The following is a 26,469-nucleotide window of genomic DNA, read 5'->3' as shown; positions in this document are numbered from 1 at the left end:
ACCCTCACTAGGAGAGGACCAGATTAGACCTAGGGGTCAACAGACAGGTGAGACACCGTGGTTGAATATTACATTGATTTTACCTCAACAATCTTCACACAATACCCCATAATGACAACGCAAAACATTTTTAGACATTTTTGCAAATTTATTTACAAAATGGAAGTATCACGTAAGTATTCAAGTATTCAGAGTTGATATGTCCGGTTGATGAAGAGTTGATATGTCCGGTTGATATGTCCGGTTAATGAAGAGTTGATATGTCCGGTTAATGAAGAGTTGATATGTCCGGTTGATGAAGAGTTGATATGTCTGGTTGATGAAGAGTTGATATGTCTGGTTGATGAAGAGTTGATATGTTCTGTTAATGAAGAGTTGATATGTCTGGTTAATGAAGAGTTGATATGTCTGGTTAATGAAGAGTTGATATGTCTGGTTGATATGTCTGGTTGATGAAGAGTTGATATGTTCTGTTAATGAAGAGTTGATATGTCTGGTTAATGAAGAGTTGATATGTCTGGTTAATGAAGAGTGATATGTCTGGTTAATGAAGAGTTGATATGTCCGGTTGATATGTCTGGTTAATGAAGAGTTGATATGTCTGGTTAATGAAGAGTTGATATGTCTGGTTAATGAAGCGTTGATATGTCTGGTTAATGAAGAGTTGATATGTCTGGTTAATGAAGAGTTGATATGTCTGGTTAATGAAGAGTTGATATGTCTGGTTAATGAAGAGTGATATGTCTGTTTGATGTGTCTGGTTGATGAAGAGTTGATATGTCTGGTTAATGAAGAGTTGATATGTCTGGTTAATGAAGAGTGATATGTCTGTTTGATGTGTCTGGTTGATGAAGAGTTGATATGTCTGGTTAATGAAGAGTTGATATGTCCGGTTAATGAAGAGTTGATATGTCTGGTTAATGAGGAGTTGATATGTCTGGTTGATGAAGAGTTGATATGTCTGGTTAATGAAGAGTTGATATGTCTGGTTGATGAAGAGTTGATATGTCTGGTTAATGAAGAGTTGATATGTCTGGTTGATGAAGAGTTGATATGTCTGGTTAATGAAGAGTTGATATGTCTGGTTGATGAAGAGTTGATATGTTTGGTTAATGAAGAGTTGATATGTCTGGTTGATATGTCCGGTTGATGAAGAGTTGATATGTCTGGTTAATGAAGAGTTGATATGTCTGGTTGATGAAGAGTTGATATGTCTGGTTGATATGTCTGGTTGATGAAGAGTTGATATGTCTGGTTAATGAAGAGTTGATATGTCTGGTTAATGAAAGGTTGATATGTCTGGTTGATATGTCTGGTTGATGAAGAGTTGATATGTCTGGTTAATGAAGAGTTGATATGTCTGGTTGATGAAGAGTTGATATGTCTGGTTGATATGTCTGGTTGATGAAGAGTTGATATGTCTGGTTGATGAAGAGTTGATATGTCTGGTTGATGAAGAGTTGATATGTCTGGTTGATATGTCTGGTTGATGAAGAGTTAATATGTCTGGTTAATGAGGAGTTGATATGTCTGGTTGATGAAGAGTTGATATGTCTGGTTGATGAAGAGTTGATATGTCTGGTTGATATGTCTGGTTGATGAAGAGTTGATATGTCTGGTTAATGAGGAGTTGATATGTCTGGTTGATGAAGAGTTGATATGTCTGGTTGATGAAGAGTTGATATGTCTGCTTGATGAAGAGTTGATATGTCCGGTTAATGAAGAGTTGATATGTCTGGTTGATGAAGAGTTGATATGTCTGGTTGATGAAGAGTTGATATGTCTGGTTAATGAAGAGTTGATATGTCTGGTTAATGAGGAGTTGATATGTCTGGTTGATGAAGAGTTGATATGTCTGGTTGATGAAGAGTTGATATGTCCGGTTAATGAAGAGTTGATATGTCTGGTTAATGAAGAGTTGATATGTCTGGTTGATGAAGAGTTGATATGTCCGGTTGATGAAGAGTTGATATGTCTGTTTGATGTGTCTGGTTAATGAAGGGTTGATATGTCTGGTTAATGAAGAGTTGATATGTCTGGTTAATGAAGAGTTGATATGTCTGGTTAATGAAGAGTTGATATGTCTGGTTAATGAAGAGTTGATATGTCTGGTTGATGAAGAGTTGATATGTCTGGTTGATGAAGAGTTGATATGTCCGGTTGATGAAGAGTTGATATGTCTGGTTGATGAAGAGTTGATATGTCTGGTTGATGAAGAGTTGATATGTCCGGTTAATGAAGAGTTGATATGTCCGGTTGATATGTCCGGTTAATGAAGAGTTGATATGTCCGGTTGATGAAGAGTTGATATGTCTGGTTAATGAAGAGTTGATATGTCTGGTTGATGAAGAGTTGATATGTCCGGTTAATGAAGAGTTGATATGTCTGGTTAATGAAGAGTTGATATGTCTGGTTGATGAAGAGTTGATATGTCCGGTTGATGAAGAGTTGATATGTCTGTTTGATGTGTCTGGTTAATGAAGGGTTGATATGTCTGGTTAATGAAGAGTTGATATGTCTGGTTAATGAGGGGTTGATATGTCTGGTTGATGAAGAGTTGATATGTCTGGTTAATGAAGAGTTGATATGTCTGGTTGATGAAGAGTTGATATGTCCGGTTAATGAAGAGTTGATATGTCTGGTTAATGAAGAGTTGATATGTCTGGTTAATGAAGAGTTGATATGTCTGGTTGATGAAGAGTTGATATGTCTGGTTGACGAAGAGTTGATATGTCTGGTTGATGAAGAGTTGATATGTCCGGTTGATGAAGAGTTGATATGTCTGTTTGATGTGTCTGGTTAATGAAGAGTTGATATGTCTGGTTAATGAAGAGTTGATATGTCTGGTTAATGAAGAGTTGATATGTCTGGTTGATGAAGAGTTGATATGTCTGGTTGATGAAGAGTTGATATGTCTGGTTGATGAAGAGTTGATATGTCCGGTTAATGAAGAGTTGATATGTCTGGTTGATATGTCTGGTTGATGAAGAGTTGATGTGTCTGGTTAATGAAGAGTTGATATGTCTGGTTGATATGTCTGGTTGATGAAGAGTTGATATGTCTGGTTAATGAAAGGTTGATATGTCTGGTTGATATGTCTGGTTAATAAAGAGTTGATATGTCTGGTTAATGAAGAGTTGATATGTCTGGTTAATGAAGAGTTGATATGTCTGGTTAATGAAGAGTTGATATGTTCTGTTAATGAAGAGTTGATATGTCTGGTTAGTGAAGAGTTGATATGTCTGGTTGATGAAGAGTTGATATGTCTGGTTAATGAAGAGTTGATATGTCTGGTTGATGAAGAGTTGATATGTCTGGTTGATGAAGAGTTGATATGTCCGGTTAATGAAGAGTTGATATGTCTGGTTAATGAAGGGTTGATATGTTTGGTTAATGAAGAGTTGATATGTCTGGTTGATATGTCCGGTTAATGAAGAGTTGATATGTCCGGTTGATGAAGAGTTGATATGTCTGTTTGATGTGTCTGGTTAATGAAGAGTTGATATGTCCGGTTGATGAAGAGTTGATATGTCTGGTTAATGAAGAGTTGATATGTCTGGTTAATGAAGAGTGATATGTCTGGTTGATATGTCTGGTTAATGAAGAGTTGATATGTCTAGTTGATGAAGAGTTGATATGTCTGGTTAATGAAGAGTTGATATGTCTGGTTAATGAAGAGTTGATATGTCTGGTTAATGAAGAGTTGACGTGTCTGGTTAATGAAGAGTTGATATGTCCGGTTAATGAAGAGTTGATATGTCTGGTTGATGAAGAGTTGATATGTCTGGTTAATGAAAGGTTGATATGTCTGGTTGATATGTCTGGTTAATGAAGAGTTGATATGTCTGGTTAATGAAGAGTTGATATGTCTGGTTGATATGTCTGGTTAATGAAGAGTTGATATGTCTGGTTAATGAAGAGTTGATATGTCTGGTTAATGAAAGGTTGATATGTCTGGTTGATATGTCTGGTTAATGAAGAGTTGATATGTCTGGTTAATGAAGAGTTGATATGTCTGGTTGATGAAGAGTTGATATGTCTGGTTAATGAAGAGTTGATATGTCCGGTTAATGAAGAGTTGATATGTCTGGTTAATGAAGAGTTGATATGTCTGGTTAATGAAGAGTTGATATGTCTGGTTAATGAAGCTATTCACACATTTTGTATGGTTGCATAGAAATGGTATATTATTGGTCCACGGGACCTGTCATTATTTTTCTCGGGAAACAGGAAGGAGCTTGATGCCGGGATACCGGCCACCGGTATTAAACCCTAACACACACACACTGGTATTAAACCCTAACACACACTCACACACACACACACACACACCGGTATTAAACCCTGACACACACTTTCTTAAAAACTACAAAGAGTCACTCATTGGCCCCATTACTAAGGTCACCAACACATCTATTGGTCTCGGTGTGTTTCCAAGGGTATGGAAGTCGGCCATAATAACGGCCATCTTTAAATCAGGCGACCCTGCTGACGTGAGTAACTACAGGCCCATTAGTATACTACCTGTGGTGTCAAAGGTTGTTGAAAAGTGTGTAGCAGAACAACTGATTGCCCACCTCAACAACAGCCCCTTCACATTACACTCCATGCAGTTTGGCTTCAGAGCGAAACACTCCACAGAAACGGCCAACTGCTTTCTTCTGGAAAATGTGAAGTCCAAGATGGACAAAGGGGGTGCTGTTGGGGCTGTGTTTCTGGACCTAAGGAAGGCTTTTGATACTGTTAACCATGAGATTCTCATCACAAAATTGTCAAAGTTCAACTTTTCCCCTGATGCCTTGAGATGGATGAAATCATACCTTGAAGGCAGAACTCAGTGTGTCAGAGTGAGCAATGAGCTGTCGCCCTATCGTAGCTATGATGTGGGCGTGCCCCAAGGGTCAATACTGGGGCCCCTCCTGTTCAGCCTGTACATTAATGATCTGCCTTCTGTCTGTACTGGGTCTGAAGTTCAAATGTTTGCAGATGATACAGTGATATATGTGCATGCAAAGAGCAAACAACAAGCTGCACAAGAACTCACTACTGTAATGGTCCAGGTTACAAAGTGGCTCAGTGACACGTGTTTGCATCTCAATGTGAAAAAAACTGTTTGCATGTTCTTCACAAAGAGGGCAACAGATGCTACTGAGCCAGATGTCTATGTGTCAGGGGAGAAGCTCCAGGTGGTATCCGATTTTAAGTACCTTGGCATCACACTTGATTCCAACCTCTCTTTTAAAAAGCATGTGAAAAAGGTAATTCAAATAACTAAATTCAACCTAGCTAATTTCCGACTTATACGAAATTGTTTGACTACAGAGGTAGCAAAACTGTACTTCAACTCTATGATACTCCCCCACTTAACATACTGCTTGACTAGTTGGGCCCAAGCTTGCTGTACAACATTAAAACCTATTCAGTCTGTCTACAAACAGGCTCTCAAAGTGCTTGATAGGAAGCCCAATAGCCATCATTATTGTCACATCCTTAGAAAGCATGAGCTCTTGAGTTGGGAAAATCTTGTGCAATACACCGACGCATGTCTTGTATTCAAGATCCTTAATGGCCTGGCTCCCCCACCACTCAATATTTTTGTTAAACAGAAAACCCAGACATATGGCAGCAGATCCACAAGGTCTGCCATGAGAGGTGACTGTATAGTTCCCCTAAGGAAAAGCACCTTTAGTAAATCTGCATTCTCTGTGAGAGCTTCCCATGTCTGGAATACACTGCCATCAGACACACATAACTGCACCACATATCACACTTTCACAAAATGCTTGAAGACATGGCTAAAGGTCAATCAGATTTGTGAACATGGTCCCTAGCTGTGTGTTGCCGCTTTCCATGTTGTCTGTTGTCTGTAGCTTGTGAGGTGTGGAAACACTTTGTTGCTTTTATGAATTTTGTCTTGCTGCTTTTTGCTCTATGTTGCTCTGTCTGTATGCTACGTCTTGCTTGTCCTATGTTGCTATGTCTTGCTTGTTCTATGTTGCTATTGTCTATATTGTAATTGTTTTAATAACCTGCCCAGGGACTGTGGTTGAAAATTAGCCGGCTGGCTAAAACCGGCACTTTTACTGAAACGTTGATTAATGTGCACTGTCCCTGTAAAAATAAAAATAAATAAACTCACACACACACACACTGGTATTAAACCCTAACACACACACACACACCGGTATTAAACCCTAACACACACACACTGGTATTAAACCCTAACACATACACACACACACACCGGTATTAAACCCTAACACACACACACACACACACACACACCGGTATTAAACCCTAACACACACACACACACACAAACTGGTATTAAACCCTAACACACACACACCGGTATTAAACCCTAACACACACACACACACCAGTATTAAACCCTAACACATACACACACACACACTGGTATTAAACCCTAACACACACACACACACACCGGTATTAAACCCTAACACACACACACACTGGCATTAAACCCTAACACACACACACACACACACACACACACCGGTATTAAACCCTAACACACACACACACTGGCATTAAACCCTAACACACACACACACACGCACACACACACACTGGTATTAAACCCTAACACACACACACACACACTGGTATTAAACCCTGACACACACACACACCGGTATTAAACCCTAACACACACACACCGGTATTAAACTCTAACACACACACACACTGGTATTAAACCCTAACACACACACACACCGGTATTAAACCCTAACACACACACACACCGGTATTAAACCCTAACACACACACACACCGGTATTAAACCCTAACACACACACACACCGGTATTAAACCCTAACACACACACTGGTATTAAACCCTGACACACACACACACACACACACACACAGGTATTAATGTAATGTAATGTCCTTCTCTGACGAAGAGGTGGAATAAGGATCGGACCAAAATGCAACGTGGTTCGTTCGATACATCTTTAATTATGACGAAACACGAACAATACAAAACAACAAACGTCGAAATCCGAAACAGCCCTGACTGGTGCAACAAACACAGAGACAGGAACAATCACCCACGAAATACAAAGTGAAACCCAGGCTACCTAAATACGGTTCCCAATCAGAGACAACGAGAATCACCTGACTCTGATTGAGAACCGCCTCAGGCAGCCAAGCCTATGCAACACCCCTACTCAGCTGCAATCCCAATAACTACAAAACTCCAATACGAAATACAACAACATAAACACATGTCACACCCTGGCCTGACCAACTAATTAACTAAAACACAAAATACTAAGACCAAGGTGTGACAATTAAACCCTAACACACATACACTGGATTTAAACCCTAACACACACACCGGTATTAAACCCTAACACACACACACACCGGTATTAAACACTAACACACACACACACCGGTATTAAACCCTAACACACACACACACCGGTATTAAACCCTAACACACACACACCGGTATTAAACCCTAACACACACACACCGGAATTAAACCCTAACACACACACACCGGTATTAAACCCTAACACACACACACCGGTATTAAACTCTAACGCACACACACACTCTCACATCTGCAGTTTCGTTTCAGCATGAGGTGTTACTAATTGCATTAGTGAGCAGCAGAGAGAGAGAACATTAGCTGTGTGAAAGGGAGAGGGAGGAAGAGGAGAGAGCGGGAGGAAGAGGAGAGAGAGAGGGAGGAAGAGGAGAGAGAGGGAGGAAGAGAGCCCATCTAACGTGTATTAGGAATGTTCTCCAACTGATTTGACATGGGAATAGTTCAGAGAACACTAAAAAACAATGTTCTACTGTGGGAATTTCAGTACTTCAGCATCACTTTTTCTGCAGGTTTTCTCATAGTTCTATTTAGTCATGTTCCCAGAACGTTCAGAGAATGTTAAGAAGCAACGTTCTTCAGTAGTAATTTCAGTCCTTCAGCATGTTTTCTGCAGGTTGGTTCTATTTAGTCATGTTCTAAGAAAGTTATTTCAAGACATCTACATTCCGTTCTCAGCCTTGACAAAACTCTCTATCCTCTAGTTAAGTGTGTTCAGGTGTGTTGCCAAGCCCACTAATTGGCCACACCTGTTGTTCATAGTGCTCGTTTCCTTTGAAATGTGGTCTGTTTGAATAGACTAACATGAACAGCTTTGTATGCATAAACAAACATGGCATGTTAGCTCCATCCTGGTGGCCCAGTGGACTAATTCCAGGGATAGAGAACAAAGCTCATAGGTTCAAATCTCACTGACTCCGTGCCAAAAGAAATGAGACAGAGGAGCACTGTTTTGCCTAGTTAAATAAGGAGATATACATAGTGAGACAGAGGAGCACTGTTTTGCCTAGTTAAATAAAGAGATATACATAATGAGACAGAGGAGCACTGTTTTGCCTAGTTAAATAAAGAGATATACATAGTGAGACAGAGGAGCACTGTTTTGCCTAGTTAAATAAAGAGATATACATAGTGAGACAGAGGAGCACTGTTTTGCCTAGTTAAATAAAGAGATATACATAGTGAGACAGAGGAGCACTGTTTTGCCTAGTTAAATAAAGAGATATACATATTGAGACAGAGGAGCACTGTTTTGCCTAGTTAAATAAAGAGATATACATATTGAGACAGAGGAGCACTGTTTTGCCTAGTTAAATAAAGAGATATACATAGTGAGACAGAGGAGCACTGTTTTGCCTAGTTAAAGAGATATACATAGTGAGACAGAGGAGCACTGTTTTGCCTAGTTAAATAAAGAGATATACATAGTGAGACAGAGGAGCACTGTTTTGCCTAGTTAAATAAAGAGATATACATAGTGAGACAGAGGAGCACTGTTTTGCCTAGTTAAATAAAGAGATATACATAGTGAGACAGAGGAGCACTGTTTTGCCTAGTTAAAGAGATATACATAGTGAGACAGAGGAGCACTGTTTTGCCTAGTTAAATAAAGAGATATACATAGTGAGACAGAGGAGCACTGTTTTGCCTAGTTAAATAAAGAGATATACATAGTGAGACAGAGGAGCACTGTTTTGCCTAGTTAAATAAAGAGATATACATAGTGAGACAGAGGAGCACTGTTTTGCCTAGTTAAATAAAGAGATATACATAGTGAGACAGAGGAGCACTGTTTTGCCTAGTTAAATAAAGTGATACACATACTGAGACAGAGGAGCACTGTTTTGCTCAGATCTCCGGTTATATAGTTGGTTCCTTGGAGTTTGTGGAAATGAACATGTTTTTGTTTCCAATTGGTTCTGTGAACGAAGTCATACGTTTTCTGACCAGTAAAATTAAACGTTTTTGAATCATTCTGGAAAGGAAGTGAACAATTTGCCTGTTCTGGGAACTAAAATGTTTAGGATGCAGAGAGGTTCTGAGAATGTTTAGGATGCAGAGAGGTTCTGAGAATGTTTAGGATGCAGGGAGGTTCTGAGAATGTTTAGGATGCAGGGAGGTTCTGAGAATGTTTAGGATGCAGAGAGGTTCTGAGAATGTTTAGGATGCAGGGAGGTTCTGAGAATGTTTAGGATGCAGGGAGGTTCTGAGAACGTTTAGGATGAAGGGGGGTTCTGAGAATGTTTAGGATGCAGGGAGGTTCTGAGAATGTTTAGGTTGCAGGGAGGTTCTGAGAATGTTTAGGATGCAGGGAGGTTCTGAGAATGTTTAGGATGCAGGGAGGTTCTGAGAATGTTTAGGTTGCAGGGAGGTTCTGAGAATGTTTAGGGTGTAGGGAGGTTCTGAGAATGTTTAGGGTGCAGGGAGGTTCTGAGAATGTTTAGGTTGCAGGGAGGTTCTGAGAACGTTTTATTTTGGTTCCTTGAATGTTTTCTTCTGAGGTTTTCTGTTCTTAGAAAGTCAATAAATTATTGGTTAGTTACAAAGAAAAAGCCATATCTCTGTCCATTGTCTGTTGTTTTGCCCATCTTAATCTTTTCTTTTTATTGGCCAGTCTGAGATATGGCTTTTTCTTTGTAACTAACCAATAATTTATTGACGTTCTAAGAACAGAAAACCTCAGAAGAAAACATTCAAGGAACCATAATAAAACGTTAGGCCACCATCCCGGAGTTGGCCAGCATCCCGGAGTTGCCTCTTCACTGTTGACGTTGAGACTGGTGTTTTGCGGGTACTATTTAATGAAGCTGCCAGTTGGGGACTTGTGAGGCGTCTGTCACTCAAACTAGACACTCTAATGTACTTGTCCTCCCACTCCTCTTTCTATTCTGGTTAGAGCCAGTTTGCGCTGTTCTGTGAAGGGAGTAGTACACAGCGCTGTACGAGATCTTCAGTTTCTTGGCCATTTCTCGCATGGAATAGCCTTCATTTCCCAGAACAAGAATAGACTGTCGAGTTTCAGAAGAAAGTTATTTGTTTCTTGCCATTTTGAGCCTGTAATCGAACCCACAAATGCTGATGCTCCAGATACTCAACTAGTCTAAATAAGGCCAGTTTTATTGCTTCTTTAATCAGGACAACAGTTTTCAGCTGTGCTAACATAATTGCAAAAGGGTTTTCTAATGATCAATTCTCCTTATAAAATGATAAACTTGGATTAGCTAACACAACGTGCCATTAGAACACAGGAGTGATGGTTGCTGATAATGGGCCCCTGTACGCCTATGTAGATATTCCATTTAAAAAATCTGGCGTTTCCAGCTGATTTGATACAATGTTGCACATCACTATCCACAGTGTTGGTCCAGCCCAAGTGATGATTTGATACAATGTTGCACATCACTAGCCACAGTGTTGGACCAGCCCAAGTGATGATTTGATACAATGTTGCACATCACTATCAACAGTGTTGGTACTACTGTATTTTACAAGTTGCTGGTGTAAGTTCTAGGTCTACTGTATTTTACAAGTTGCTGTTGTAAGTTCTAGGTCTACTGTATTTTACTAGTTGATGGAAGTTCTAGGTCTACTGTATTTTACTAGTTGATGGAAGTTCTAGGTCTACTGTATTTTACCAGTTGATGATGGAAGTTCTAGGTCTACTGTATTTTACTATTTGATGATGGAAGTTCTAGGTCTACTGTATTTTACTAGTTGATGATGGAAGTTCTAGGTCTACTGTATTTTACTAGTTGATGATGGAAGTTCTAGGTCTACTGTATTTTACTAGTTGATGATGGAAGTTCTAGGTCTACTGTATTTTACTAGTTGATGATGGAAGTTCTAGGTCTACTGTATTTTACTAGTTGATGATGTAAGTTCTAGGTCTACTGTATTTTACTAGTTGATGATGGAAGTTCTAGGTCTACTGTATTTTACTAGTTGATGATGGAAGTTCTAGGTCTACTGTATTTTACTAGTTGATGATGGAAGTTCTAGGTCTACTGTATTTTACTAGTTGCTGGTGTAAGTTCTAGGTCTACTGTATTTTACTAGTTGATGATGGAAGTTCTAGGTCTACTGTATTTTACAAGTTGCTGGTGTAAGTTCTAGGTCTACTGTATTTTACTAGTTGATGATGGAAGTTCTAGGTCTACTGTATTTTACTAGTTGATGATGGAAGGTCTACTGTATTTTACTAGTTGATGATGGAAGTTCTAGGTCTACTGTATTTTACTAGTTGATGATGGAAGTTCTAGGTCTACTGTATTTTACTAGTTGATGATGGAAGTTCTAGGTCTACTGTATTTTACTAGTTGATGATGGAAGGTCTACTGTATTTTACTAGTTGATGATGGAAGTTCTAGGTCTACTGTATTTTACTAGTTGATGATGGAAGTTCTAGGTCTACTGTATTTTACCAGTTGATGATGGAAGTTCTAGGTCTACTGTATTTTACTAGTTGATGATGGAAGTTCTAGGTCTACTGTATTTTACTAGTTGATGGAAGTTCTAGGTCTACTGTATTTTACTAGTTGATGGAAGGTCTAGGTCTACTGTATTTTACTAGTTGATGATGGAAGGTCTACTGTATTTTACTAGTTGATGATGGAAGTTCTAGGTCTACTGTATTTTACTAGTTGATGATGGAAGTTCTAGGTCTACTGTATTTTACTAGTTGATGATGGAAGTTCTAGGTCTACTGTATTTTACTAGTTGATGATGGAAGGTCTACTGTATTTTACTAGTTGATGATGGAAGGTCTACTGTATTTTACTAGTTGATGATGGAAGTTCTAGGTCTACTGTATTTTACTAGTTGATGGAAGTTCTAGGTCTACTGTATTTTACTAGTTGATGATGGAAGTTCTAGGTCTACTGTATTTTACTAGTTGATGATGGAAGTTCTAGGTCTACTGTATTTTACTAGTTGATGATGGAAGTTCTAGGTCTACTGTATTTTACTAGTTGATGATGGAAGTTCTAGGTCTACTGTATTTTACTAGTTGATGATGGAAGTTCTAGGTCTACTGTATTTTACTAGTTGATGATGGAAGTTCTAGGTCTACTGTATTTTACTAGTTGATGGAAGTTCTAGGTCTGCTGTATTTTACTAGTTGATGGAAGTTCTAGGTCTACTGTATTTTACTAGTTGATGGAAGTTCTAGGTCTACTGTATTTTACTAGTTGATGATGGAAGTTCTAGGTCTACTGTATTTTACTAGTTGATACCTGGGGCTGGGTGTTACCTGGGTACAGAGCTCAGAGGGCTGGGTGTAACCTGGGTACAGAGCTCAGAGGGCTGTGTGTTACCTGGGTACTGAGGGCTGGGTGTTACCTGGGTACAGAGCTCAGGGGGCTGGGTGTTACCTGGGTACAGAGCTCAGAGGGCTGGGTGTTACCTGGGTACAGAGCTCAGAGGGCTGTGTGTTACCTGGGTACAGAGGGCTGGGTGTTACCTGGGTACAGAGCTCAGGGGGCTGGGTGTTACCTGGGTACAGAGGGCTGGGTGTTACCTGGGTACAGAGCTCAGGGGGCTGGGTGTTACCTGGGTACAGAGGGCTGGGTGTTACCTGGGTACAGAGCTCAGAGGGCTGGGTGTTACCTGGGTACAGAGCTCAGAGGGCTGGGTGTTACCTGGGTACAGAGTGCTGGGTGTTACCTGGGTACTGAGCTCAGAGGGCTGGGTGTTACCTGGGTACAGAGGGCTGGGTGTTACCTGGGTACAGAGCTCAGAGGGCTGGGTGTTACCTGGGTACAGAGCTCAGAGGGCTGGGTGTTACCTGGGTACAGAGCTCAGAGGGCTGGGTGTTACCTGGGTACAGAGGGCTGGGTGTTACCTGGGTACTGAGCTCAGAGGGCTGGGTGTTACCTGGGTACTGAGGGCTGGGTGTTACCTGGGTACTGAGGGCTGGGTGTTACCCGGGTACTGAGCTCAGAGGGCTGGGTGTTACCTGGGTACAGAGGGCTGGGTGTTACCTGGGTACTGAGCTCAGAGGGCTGGGTGTTACCTGGGTACTGAGGGCTGGGTGTTACCCGGGTACTGAGCTCAGGGGGCTGGGTGTTACCTGGGTACAGAGCTCAGAGGGCTGGGTGTTACCTGGGTACTGAGCTCAGAGGGCTGGGTGTTACCTGGGTACTGAGGGCTGGGTGTTACCTGGGTACTGAGGGCTGGGTGTTACCTGGGTACTGAGGGCTGGGTGTTACCTGGGTACTGAGCTCAGAGGGCTGGGTGTTACCTGGGTACTGAGCTCAGAGGGCTGGGTGTTACCTGGGTACAGAGGGATGGGTGTTACCTGGGTACAGAGGGCTGGGTGTTACCTGGGTACAGAGGGATGGGTGTTACCTGGGTACAGAGCTCAGAGGGCTGGGTGTTACCTGGGTACAGAGGGATGGGTGTTACCTGGGTACAGAGGGCTGGGTGTTACCTGGGTACTGAGCTCAGAGGGCTGGGTGTTACCTGGGTACAGAGGGATGGGTGTTACCTGGGTACAGAGCTCAGAGGGCTGGGTGTTACCTGGGTACAGAGGGATGGGTGTTACCTGGGTACAGAGCTCAGAGGGCTGGGTGTTACCTGGGTACAGAGGGCTGGGTGTTACCTGGGTACTGAGCTCAGAGGGCTGGGTGTTACCTGGGTACAGAGGGATGGGTGTTACCTGGGTACAGAGCTCAGAGGGCTGGGTGTTACCTGGGTACAGAGCTCAGAGGGCTGGGTGTTACCTGGGTACTGAGCTCAGAGGGCTGTGTGTTACCTGGGTACAGAGGGCTGGGTGTTACCTGGGTACAGAGCTCAGAGGGCTGGGTGATACCTGGGTACAGAGCTCAGAGGGCTGGGTGTTACCTGGGTACAGAGCTCAGAGGGCTGGGTGTTACCTGGGTACAGAGGGCTGGGTGTTACCTGGGTACAGAGCTCAGAGGGCTGGGTGTTACCTGGGTACAGAGCTCAGAGGGCTGGGTGTTACCTGGGTACAGAGCTCAGAGGGCTGGGTGTTACCTGGGTACTGAGCTCAGAGGGCTGGGTGTTACCTGGGTACTGAGGGCTGGGTGTAACCTGGGTACAGAGCTCAGAGGGCTGGGTGTTACCTGGGTACAGAGGGCTGGGTGTAACCTGGGTACAGAGGGCTGGGTATTACCTGGGTACAGAGCTCGGAGGGCTGGGTGTTACCTGGGTACAGAGCTCAGAGGGCTGGGTGTTACCTGGGTACAGAGGGCTGGGTGTTACCTGGGTACAGAGCTCAGAGGGCTGTGTGTTACCTGGGTACAGAGGGCTGGGTGTTACCTGGGTACTGAGGGCTGGGTGTTACCTGGGTACAGAGCTCAGAGGGCTGGGTGTTACCTGGGTACAGAGCTCAGAGGGCTGGGTGTTACCTGGGTACAGAGCTCAGAGGGCTGGGTGTTACCTGGGTACAGAGGGCTGGGTGTTACCTGGGTACTGAGGGCTGGGTGTTACCTGGGTACTGAGGGCTGGGTGTTACCTGGGTACAGAGCTCAGAGGGCTGGGTGTTACCTGGGTACTGAGGGCTGGGTGTTACCTGGGTACAGAGCTCAGAGGGCTGGGTGTTACCTGGGTACTGAGGGCTGGGTGTTACCTGGGTACAGAGCTCAGAGGGCTGGGTGTTACCTGGGTACAGAGCTCAGAGGGCTGGGTGTTACCTGGGTACTGAGGGCTGGGTGTTACCTGGGTACAGAGCTCAGAGGGCTGGGTGTTACCTGGGTACTGAGGGCTGGGTGTTACCTGGGTACTGAGGGCTGGGTGTTACCTGGGTACAGAGGGCTGGGTGTTACCTGGGTACAGAGGGCTGGGTGTTACCTGGGTACTGAGGGCTGGGTGTTACCTGGGTACAGAGGGCTGGGTGTTACCTGGGTACAGAGGGCTGGGTGTTACCTGGGTACTGAGCTCAGAGGGCTGGGTGTTACCTGGGTACAGGGGGCTGGGTGTTACCTGGGTACAGAGGGCTGGGTGTTACCTGGGTACTGAGGGCTGGGTGTTACCTGGGTACAGAGGGCTGGGTGTTACCTGGGTACTGAGCTCAGAGGGCTGGGTGTTACCTGGGTACAGGGGGCTGGGTGTTACCTGGGTACAGAGGGCTGGGTGTTACCTGGGTACTGAGGGCTGGGTGTTACCTGGGTACAGAGGGCTGGGTGTTACCTGGGTACTGAGGGCTGGGTGTTACATGGGTACTGAGGGCTGGGTGTTACCTGGGTACTGAGCTCAGAGGGCTGGGTGTTACCTGGGTACAGAGCTCAGAGGGCTGGGTGTTACCTGGGTACAGAGCTCAGAGGGCTGGGTGTTACCTGGGTACAGAGGGCTGGGTGTTACCCGGGTACTGAGCTCAGAGGGCTGGGTGTTACCTGGGTACAGAGCTCAGAGGGCTGGGTGTTACCTGGGTACAGAGCTCAGAGGGCTGGGTGTTACCCGGGTACTGAGCTCAGAGGGCTGGGTGTTACCTGGGTACTGAGCTCAGAGGGCTGGGTGTTACCTGGGTACAGAGGGCTGGGTGTTACCTGGGTACTGAGGGCTGGGTGTTACCTGGGTACTGAGGGCTGGGTGTTACCTGGGTACAGAGCTCTGCTGATCATGCCTGGAAGTATGATGAATATGAAGGGTAACATCTTGAGGTAGGACGCCAGGATAGAAGCTCCTTTGGCATGAGACAGGTTCTTAGCTGACAGGGACCTCTGCACGATGACCTAAACACACACACACACAAACACACACACACACACACACACGAATGTATGAGAAAATAAAGAGTGTCTTCATGACCAATAGAAACAGTCCTGTGTAATAACTGTCTGGTCAGGGCAGTGTGTTAGTATGTAGATCTAACTGTAGTCAGGCAGTATGGGTCAGGGCAGTGTGTTAGTATGTAGATCTAACTGTAGTCAGGCAGTATGGGTCAGGGCAGTGTGTTAGTATGTAGATCTAACTGTAGTCAGGCAGTATGGGTCAGGGTCAGGGCAGTGTGTTAGTATGTAGATCTAACTGTAGTCAGGCAGTATGGGTCAGGGCAGTGTGTTAGTATGTAGATCTAACTGTAGTCAGGCAGTATGGGTCAGGGCAGTGTGTTAGTATGTAGATCTAACTGTAGTCAGGCAGTATGGGTCAGGGTCAGGGCAGTGTGTTAGTATGTAGATCTAACTGTAGTCAGGCAGTATGGGTCAGGGCAGTGTGTTAGTATGTAGATCTAACTGTAGTCAGGCAGTATGGGTCAGGGCAGTGTGTTAGTATGTAGATCTAACTGTAGTCAGGCAGTATGGGTCAGGGTCAGGGCAGTGTGTTAGTATGTAGATCTAACTGTAGTCAGGCAGTATGGGTCAGGGCAGTGTGTTAGTATGTAGATCTAACTGTAGTCAGGCAGTATGGGTCAGGGCAGTGTGTTAGTGTGTAGATCTAACTGTAGTCAGGCAGTATGGGTCAGGGCAGTGTGTTAGTATGTAGATCTAACTGTAGCCAGGCAGTATGGGTCAGGGCAGTGTGTTAGTATGTAGATCTAACTGTAGTCGGGCAGTATGGGTCAGGGTCAGGGCAGTGTGTTAGTGTGTAGATCTAACTGTAGTCAGGCAGTATGGGTCAGGGCAGTGTGTTAGTATGTAGATCTAACTGTAGTCAGGCAGTATGGGTCAGGGTCAGGGCAGTGTGTTAGTATGTAGATCTAACTGTAGTCAGGCAGTATGGGTCAGGGCAGTGTGTTAGTATGTAGATCTAACTGTAGTCAGGCAGTATGGGTCAGGGCAGTGTGTTAGTGTGTAGATCTAACTGTAGTCAGGCAGTATGGGTCAGGGCAGTGTGTTAGTGTGTAGATCTAACTGTAGTCAGGCAGTATGGGTCAGGGCAGTGTGTTAGTATGTAGATCTAACTGTAGTCAGGCAGTATGGGTCAGGGCAGTGTGTTAGTGTGTAGATCTAACTGTAGTCAGGCAGTATGGGTCAGGGCAGTGTGTTAGTATGTAGATCTAACTGTAGTCAGGCAGTATGGGTCAGGGCAGTGTGTTAGTGTGTAGATCTAACTGTAGTCAGGCAGTATGGGTCAGGGCAGTGTGTTAGTATGTAGATCTAACTGTAGTCAGGCAGTATGGGTCAGGGCAGTGTGTTAGTATGTAGATCTAACTGTAGTCAGGCAGTATGGGTCAGGGTCAGGGCAGTGTGTTAGTATGTAGATCTAACTGTAGTCAGGCAGTATGGGTCAGGGCAGTGTGTTAGTGTGTAGATCTAACTGTAGTCAGGCAGTATGGGTCAGGGCAGTGTGTTAGTATGTAGATCTAACTGTAGCCAGGCAGTATGGGTCAGGGCAGTGTGTTAGTATGTAGATCTAACTGTAGCCAGGCAGTATGGGTCAGGGCAGTGTGTTAGTATGTAGATCTAACTGTAGTCAGGCAGTATGGGTCAGGGTCAGGGCAGTGTGTTAGTGTGTAGATCTAACTGTAGTCAGGCAGTATGGGTCAGGGCAGTGTGTTAGTATGTAGATCTAACTGTAGTCAGGCAGTATGGGTCAGGGTCAGGGCAGTGTGTTAGTGTGTAGATCTAACTGTAGCCAGGCAGTATGGGTCAGGGCAGTGTGTTAGTATGTAGATCTAACTGTAGTCAGGCAGTATGGGTCAGGGCAGTGTGTTAGTATGTAGATCTAACTGTAGTCAGGCAGTATGGGTCAGGGCAGTGTGTTAGTATGTAGATCTAACTGTAGTCAGGCAGTATGGGTCAGGGCAGTGTGTTAGTATGTAGATCTAACTGTAGTCAGGCAGTATGGGTCAGGGCAGTGTGTTAGTATGTAGATCTAACTGTAGTCAGGCAGTATGGGTCAGGGCAGTGTGTTAGTATGTAGATCTAACTGTAGTCAGGCAGTATGGGTCAGGGCAGTGTGTTAGTATGTAGATCTAACTGTAGCCAGGCAGTATGGGTCAGGGCAGTGTGTTAGTATGTAGATCTAACTGTAGTCAGGCAGTATGGGTCAGGGCAGTGTGTTAGTATGTAGATCTAACTGTAGTCAGGCAGTATGGGTCAGGGCAGTGTGTTAGTATGTAGATCTAACTGTAGTCAGGCAGTATGGGTCAGGGCAGTGTGTTAGTATGTAGATCTAACTGTAGTCAGGCAGTATGGGTCAGGGCAGTGTGTTAGTATGTAGATCTAACTGTAGTCAGGCAGTATGGGTCAGGGCAGTGTATTAGTATGTAGATCTAACTGTAGTCAGGCAGTATGGGTCAGGGTCAGGGCAGTGTGTTAGTATGTAGATCTAACTGTAGTCAGGCAGTATGGGTCAGGGCAGTGTGTTAGTATGTAGATCTAACTGTAGTCAGGCAGTATGGGTCAGGGCAGTGTGTTAGTATGTAGATCTAACTGTAGTCAGGCAGTATGGGTCAGGGCAGTGTGTTAGTATGTAGATCTAACTGTAGTCAGGCAGTATGGGTCAGGGCAATGTGTTAGTATGTAGATCTAACTGTAGTCAGGCAGTATGGGTCAGGGCAGTGTGTTAGTATGTAGATCTAACTGTAGTCAGGCAGTATGGGTCAGGGCAGTGTGTTAGTATGTAGATCTAACTGTAGTCAGGCAGTATGGGTCAGGGCAGTGTGTTAGTATGTAGATCTAACTGTAGTCAGGCAGTATGGGTCAGGGCAGTGTATTAGTATGTAGATCTAACTGTAGTCAGGCAGTATGGGTCAGGGTCAGGGCAGTGTGTTAGTATGTAGATCTAACTGTAGTCAGGCAGTATGGGTCAGGGCAGTGTGTTAGTATGTAGATCTAACTGTAGTCAGGCAGTATGGGTCAGGGCAGTGTGTTAGTATGTAGATCTAACTGTAGTCAGGCAGTATGGGTCAGGGTCAGGGCAGTGTGTTAGTATGTAGATCTAACTGTAGTCAGGCAGTATGGGTCAGGGCAGTGTGTTAGTATGTAGATCTAACTGTAGTCAGGCAGTATGGGTCAGGGCAGTGTGTTAGTATGTAGATCTAACTGTAGTCGGGCAGTATGGGTCAGGGTCAGGGCAGTGTGTTAGTATGTAGATCTAACTGTAGTCAGGCAGTATGGGTCAGGGCAGTGTGTTAGTATGTAGATCTAACTGTAGTCAGGCAGTATGGGTCAGGGCAGTGTGTTAGTATGTAGATCTAACTGTCGTCAGGCAGTATGGGTCAGGGCAGTGTGTTAGTATGTAGATCTAACTGTAGTCAGGCAGTATGGGTCAGGGCAGTGTGTTAGTATGTAGATCTAACTGTAGTCAGGCAGTATGGGTCAGGGTCAGGGCAGTGTGTTAGTATGTAGATCTAACTGTAGTCAGGCAGTATGGGTCAGGGCAGTGTGTTAGTATGTAGATCTAACTGTAGTCAGGCAGTATGGGTCAGGGCAGTGTGTTAGTATGTAGATCTAACTGTAGTCAGGCAGTATGGGTCAGGGTCAGGGCAGTGTGTTAGTATGTAGATCTAACTGTAGTCAGGCAGTATGGGTCAGGGCAGTGTGTTAGTATGTAGATCTAACTGTAGTCAGGCAGTATGGGTCAGGGCAGTGTGTTAGTGTGTAGATCTAACTGTAGTCAGGCAGTATGGGTCAGGGCAGTGTGTTAGTATGTAGATCTAACTGTAGCCAGGCAGTATGGGTCAGGGCAGTGTGTTAGTATGTAGATCTAACTGTAGTCGGGCAGTATGGGTCAGGGTCAGGGCAGTGTGTTAGTGTGTAGATCTAACTGTAGTCAGGCAGTATGGGTCAGGGCAGTGTGTTAGTATGTAGATCTAACTGTAGTCAGGCAGTATGGGTCAGGGTCAGGGCAGTGTGTTAGTATGTAGATCTAACTGTAGTCAGGCAGTATGGGTCAGGGCAGTGTGTTAGTATGTAGATCTAACTGTAGTCAGGCAGTATGGGTCAGGGCAGTGTGTTAGTGTGTAGATCTAACTGTAGTCAGGCAGTATGGGTCAGGGCAGTGTGTTAGTGTGTAGATCTAACTGTAGTCAGGCAGTATGGGTCAGGGCAGTGTGTTAGTATGTAGATCTAACTGTAGTCAGGCAGTATGGGTCAGGGCAGTGTGTTAGTGTGTAGATCTAACTGTAGTCAGGCAGTATGGGTCAGGGCAGTGTGTTAGTATGTAGATCTAACTGTAGTCAGGCAGTATGGGTCAGGGCAGTGTGTTAGTGTGTAGATCTAACTGTAGTCAGGCAGTATGGGTCAGGGCAGTGTGTTAGTATGTAGATCTAACTGTAGTCAGGCAGTATGGGTCAGGGCAGTGTGTTAGTATGTAGATCTAACTGTAGTCAGGCAGTATGGGTCAGGGTCAGGGCAGTGTGTTAGTATGTAGATCTAACTGTAGTCAGGCAGTATGGGTCAGGGCAGTGTGTTAGTGTGTAGATCTAACTGTAGTCAGGCAGTATGGGTCAGGGCAGTGTGTTAGTATGTAGATCTAACTGTAGCCAGGCAGTATGGGTCAGGGCAGTGTGTTAGTATGTAGATCTAACTGTAGCCAGGCAGTATGGGTCAGGGCAGTGTGTTAGTATGTAGATCTAACTGTAGTCAGGCAGTATGGGTCAGGGTCAGGGCAGTGTGTTAGTGTGTAGATCTAACTGTAGTCAGGCAGTATGGGTCAGGGCAGTGTGTTAGTATGTAGATCTAACTGTAGTCAGGCAGTATGGGTCAGGGTCAGGGCAGTGTGTTAGTGTGTAGATCTAACTGTAGCCAGGCAGTATGGGTCAGGGCAGTGTGTTAGTATGTAGATCTAACTGTAGTCAGGCAGTATGGGTCAGGGCAGTGTGTTAGTATGTAGATCTAACTGTAGTCAGGCAGTATGGGTCAGGGCAGTGTGTTAGTATGTAGATCTAACTGTAGTCAGGCAGTATGGGTCAGGGCAGTGTGTTAGTATGTAGATCTAACTGTAGTCAGGCAGTATGGGTCAGGGCAGTGTGTTAGTATGTAGATCTAACTGTAGTCAGGCAGTATGGGTCAGGGCAGTGTGTTAGTATGTAGATCTAACTGTAGTCAGGCAGTATGGGTCAGGGCAGTGTGTTAGTATGTAGATCTAACTGTAGCCAGGCAGTATGGGTCAGGGCAGTGTGTTAGTATGTAGATCTAACTGTAGTCAGGCAGTATGGGTCAGGGCAGTGTGTTAGTATGTAGATCTAACTGTAGTCAGGCAGTATGGGTCAGGGCAGTGTGTTAGTATGTAGATCTAACTGTAGTCAGGCAGTATGGGTCAGGGCAGTGTGTTAGTATGTAGATCTAACTGTAGTCAGGCAGTATGGGTCAGGGCAGTGTGTTAGTATGTAGATCTAACTGTAGTCAGGCAGTATGGGTCAGGGCAGTGTATTAGTATGTAGATCTAACTGTAGTCAGGCAGTATGGGTCAGGGTCAGGGCAGTGTGTTAGTATGTAGATCTAACTGTAGTCAGGCAGTATGGGTCAGGGCAGTGTGTTAGTATGTAGATCTAACTGTAGTCAGGCAGTATGGGTCAGGGCAGTGTGTTAGTATGTAGATCTAACTGTAGTCAGGCAGTATGGGTCAGGGCAGTGTGTTAGTATGTAGATCTAACTGTAGTCAGGCAGTATGGGTCAGGGCAATGTGTTAGTATGTAGATCTAACTGTAGTCAGGCAGTATGGGTCAGGGCAGTGTGTTAGTATGTAGATCTAACTGTAGTCAGGCAGTATGGGTCAGGGCAGTGTGTTAGTATGTAGATCTAACTGTAGTCAGGCAGTATGGGTCAGGGCAGTGTGTTAGTATGTAGATCTAACTGTAGTCAGGCAGTATGGGTCAGGGCAGTGTATTAGTATGTAGATCTAACTGTAGTCAGGCAGTATGGGTCAGGGTCAGGGCAGTGTGTTAGTATGTAGATCTAACTGTAGTCAGGCAGTATGGGTCAGGGCAGTGTGTTAGTATGTAGATCTAACTGTAGTCAGGCAGTATGGGTCAGGGCAGTGTGTTAGTATGTAGATCTAACTGTAGTCAGGCAGTATGGGTCAGGGTCAGGGCAGTGTGTTAGTATGTAGATCTAACTGTAGTCAGGCAGTATGGGTCAGGGCAGTGTGTTAGTATGTAGATCTAACTGTAGTCAGGCAGTATGGGTCAGGGCAGTGTGTTAGTATGTAGATCTAACTGTAGTCGGGCAGTATGGGTCAGGGTCAGGGCAGTGTGTTAGTATGTAGATCTAACTGTAGTCAGGCAGTATGGGTCAGGGCAGTGTGTTAGTATGTAGATCTAACTGTAGTCAGGCAGTATGGGTCAGGGCAGTGCGTTAGTATGTAGATCTAACTGTAGTCAGGCAGTATGGGTCAGGGCAGTGTGTTAGTATGTAGATCTAACTGTAGTCAGGCAGTATGGGTCAGGGCAGTGTGTTAGTATGTAGATCTAACTGTAGTCAGGCAGTATGGGTCAGGGCAGTGCGTTAGTGTGTAGATCTAACTGTAGTCAGGCAGTATGGGTCAGGGCAGTGTGTTAGTATGTAGATCTAACTGTAGCCAGGCAGTCTGGGTCAGGGCAGTGTGTTAGTATTTAGATCTAACTGTAGCCAGGCAGTATGGGTCAGGGCAGTGTGTTAGTATGTAGATCTAACTGTAGTCAGGCAGTATGGGTCAGGGCAGTGTGTTAGTATGTAGATCTAACTGTAGTCAGGCAGTATGGATCAGGGCAGTGTGTTAGTATGTAGATCTAACTGTAGTCAGGCAGTATGGGTCAGGGCAGTGTGTTAGTATGTAGATCTAACTGTAGTCAGGCAGTATGGGTCAGGGCAGTGTGTTAGTATGTAGATCTAACTGTAGTCAGGCAGTATGGGTCAGGGCAGTGTGTTAGTATGTAGATCTAACTGTAGTCAGGCAGTATGGGTCAGGGCAGTGCGTTAGTATGTAGATCTAACTGTAGTCAGGCAGTATGGGTCAGGGCAGTGTGTTAGTATGTAGATCTAACTGTAGTCAGGCAGTATGGGTCAGGGCAGTGTGCTAGTATGTAGATCTAATTGTAGTCAGGCAGTATGGGTCAGGGCAGTGTGTTAGTATGTAGATCTAACTGTAGTCAGGCAGTATGGGTCAGGGTCAGGGCAGTGTGTTAGTATGTAGATCTAACTGTAGTCAGGCAGTATGGGTCAGGGTCAGGGCAGTGTGTTAGTATGTAGATCTAACTGTAGTCAGGCAGTATGGGTCAGGGCAGTGTGTTAGTATGTAGATCTAACTGTAGTCAGGCAGTATGGGTCAGGGTCAGGGCAGTGTGTTAGTATGTAGATCTAACTGTAGTCAGGCAGTATGGGTCAGGGCAGTGCGTTAGTATGTAGATCTAACTGTAGTCAGGCAGTATGGGTCAGGGCAGTGTGTTAGTATGTAGATCTAACTGTAGTCAGGCAGTATGGGTCAGGGCAGTGTGTTAGTATGTAGATCTAACTGTAGTCAGGCAGTATGGGTCAGGGCAGTGTGTTAGTATGTAGATCTAACTGTAGTCAGGCAGTATGGGTCAGGGCAGTGTGTTAGTATGTAGATCTAACTGTAGCCAGGCAGTATGGGTCAGGGCAGTGTGTTAGTATGTAGATCTAACTGTAGTCAGGCAGTATGGGTCAGGGCAGTGTGTTAGTGTGTAGATCTAACTGTAGTCAGGCAGTATGGGTCAGGGCAGTGTGTTAGTATGTAGATCTAACTGTAGTCAGGCAGTATGGGTCAGGGCAGTGTGTTAGTATGTAGATCTAACTGTACTCAGGCAGTATGGGTCAGGGCAGTGTGTTAGTATGTAGATCTAACTGTAGCCAGGCAGTATGGGTCAGGGCAGTGTGTTAGTATGTAGATCTAACTGTAGTCAGGCAGTATGGGTCAGGGCAGTGTGTTAGTATGTAGATCTAACTGTAGTCAGGCAGTATGGGTCAGGGCAGTGTGTTAGTATGTAGATCTAACTGTAGTCAGGCAGTATGGGTCAGGGCAGTGTGTTAGTATGTAGATCTAACTGTAGTCAGGCAGTATGGGTCAGGGCAGTGTGTTAGTATGTAGATCTAACTGTAGTCAGGCAGTATGGGTCAGGGTCAGGGCAGTGTGTTAGTATGTAGATCTAACTGTAGTCAGGCAGTATGGGTCAGGGCAGTGTGTTAGTATGTAGATCTAACTGTAGTCAGGCAGTATGGGTCAGGGCAGTGTGTTAGTATGTAGATCTAACTGTAGTCAGGCAGTATGGGTCAGGGCAGTGTGTTAGTATGTAGATCTAACTGTAGTCAGGCAGTATGGGTCAGGGTCAGGGCAGTGTGTTAGTATGTAGATCTAACTGTAGCCAGGCAGTATGGGTCAGGGCAGTGTGTTAGTATGTAGATCTAACTGTAGTCAGGCAGTATGGGTCAGGGCAGTGCGTTAGTATGTAGATCTAACTGTAGTCAGGCAGTATGGGTCAGGGCAGTGTGTTAGTATGTAGATCTAACTGTAGTCAGGCAGTATGGGTCAGGGCAGTGTGTTAGTATGTAGATCTAACTGTAGTCAGGCAGTATGGGTCAGGGCAGTGTGTTAGTATGTAGATCTAACTGTAGTCAGGCAGTATGGGTCAGGGTCAGGGCAGTGTGTTAGTATGTAGATCTAACTGTAGTCAGGCAGTATGGGTCAGGGCAGTGTGTTAGTATGTAGATCTAACTGTAGTCAGGCAGTATGGGTCAGGGTCAGGGCAGTGTGTTAGTATGTAGATCTAACTGTAGTCAAGCAGTATGGGTCAGGGCAGTGTGTTAGTATGTAGATCTAACTGTAGTCAGGCAGTATGGGTCAGGGTCAGGGCAGTGTGTTAGTATGTAGATCTAACTGTAGTCAGGCAGTATGGGTCAGGGCAGTGTGTTAGTATGTAGATCTAACTGTAGTCAGGCAGTATGGGTCAGGGCAGTGTGTTAGTATGTAGATCTAACTGTCGTCAGGCAGTATGGGTCAGGGCAGTGTGTTAGTATGTAGATCTAACTGTAGTCAGGCAGTATGGGTCAGGGCAGTGTGTTAGTATGTAGATCTAACTGTAGTCAGGCAGTATGGGTCAGGGCAGTGTGTTAGTATGTAGATCTAACTGTAGTCAGGCAGTATGGGTCAGGGCAGTGTGTTAGTATGTAGATCTAACTGTAGTCAGGCAGTATGGGTCAGGGTCAGGGCAGTGTGTTAGTATGTAGATCTAACTGTAGTCAGGCAGTATGGGTCAGGGCAGTGTGTTAGTATGTAGATCTAACTGTAGTCAGGCAGTATGGGTCAGGGTCAGGGCAGTGTGTTAGTATGTAGATCTAACTGTAGTCAGGCAGTATGGGTCAGGGCAGTGTGTTAGTATGTAGATCTAACTGTAGCCAGGCAGTATGGGTCAGGGCAGTGTGTTAGTATGTAGATCTAACTGTAGTCAGGCAGTATGGGTCAGGGCAGTGTGTTAGTATGTAGATCTAACTGTAGTCAGGCAGTATGGGTCAGGGCAGTGTGTTAGTATGTAGATCTAACTGTAGTCAGGCAGTATGGGTCAGGGCAGTGTATTAGTATGTAGATCTAACTGTAGTCAGGCAGTATGGGTCAGGGTCAGGGCAGTGTGTTAGTATGTAGATCTAACTGTAGTCAGGCAGTATGGGTCAGGGCAGTGTGTTAGTATGTAGATCTAACTGTAGTCAGGCAGTATGGGTCAGGGCAGTGTGTTAGTATGTAGATCTAACTGTAGTCAGGCAGTATGGGTCAGGGTCAGGGCAGTGTGTTAGTATGTAGATCTAACTGTAGTCAGGCAGTATGGGTCAGGGCAGTGTGTTAGTATGTAGATCTAACTGTAGTCAGGCAGTATGGGTCAGGGCAGTGTGTTAGTATGTAGATCTAACTGTAGTCGGGCAGTATGGGTCAGGGTCAGGGCAGTGTGTTAGTATGTAGATCTAACTGTAGTCAGGCAGTATGGGTCAGGGCAGTGTGTTAGTATGTAGATCTAACTGTAGTCAGGCAGTATGGGTCAGGGCAGTGCGTTAGTATGTAGATCTAACTGTAGTCAGGCAGTATGGGTCAGGGCAGTGTGTTAGTATGTAGATCTAACTGTAGTCAGGCAGTATGGGTCAGGGCAGTGTGTTAGTATGTAGATCTAACTGTAGTCAGGCAGTATGGGTCAGGGCAGTGCGTTAGTGTGTAGATCTAACTGTAGTCAGGCAGTATGGGTCAGGGCAGTGTGTTAGTATGTAGATCTAACTGTAGCCA

At 44.7% G+C, this 26,469-nt stretch overlaps 1 protein-coding gene and 1 pseudogene across 3 annotated transcripts in view; one reads left to right on the top strand and one right to left on the bottom strand.

Annotated features, from left to right (window-relative positions):
* The window catches only part of slc5a10 (solute carrier family 5 member 10), a 111,754-nt gene that overhangs the window by 39,578 nt on the left and 45,707 nt on the right, over positions 1-26,469 (bottom strand). For all 3 annotated transcript variants that reach the window (XM_064962332.1, XM_064962331.1, XM_064962333.1), the window contains one exon: positions 15,920-16,055. In XM_064962332.1, the coding sequence (XP_064818404.1) occupies positions 15,920-16,055 (136 nt within the window). The remainder of the gene's footprint in view (positions 1-15,919; positions 16,056-26,469) is intronic.
* The window catches only part of LOC135535929 (protein FAM83G-like), a 54,069-nt pseudogene that overhangs the window by 19,140 nt on the left and 8,460 nt on the right, over positions 1-26,469 (top strand).

This window comes from Oncorhynchus masou, unplaced genomic scaffold (genome assembly GCF_036934945.1).
Source record: "Oncorhynchus masou masou isolate Uvic2021 unplaced genomic scaffold, UVic_Omas_1.1 unplaced_scaffold_532, whole genome shotgun sequence".
Classification (NCBI taxonomy): Eukaryota; Metazoa; Chordata; class Actinopteri; order Salmoniformes; family Salmonidae; genus Oncorhynchus; species Oncorhynchus masou.
The sequence above is the reverse complement of the archived record's forward strand: the minus strand, read 5'-3'. Positions and strand labels throughout refer to the sequence as shown.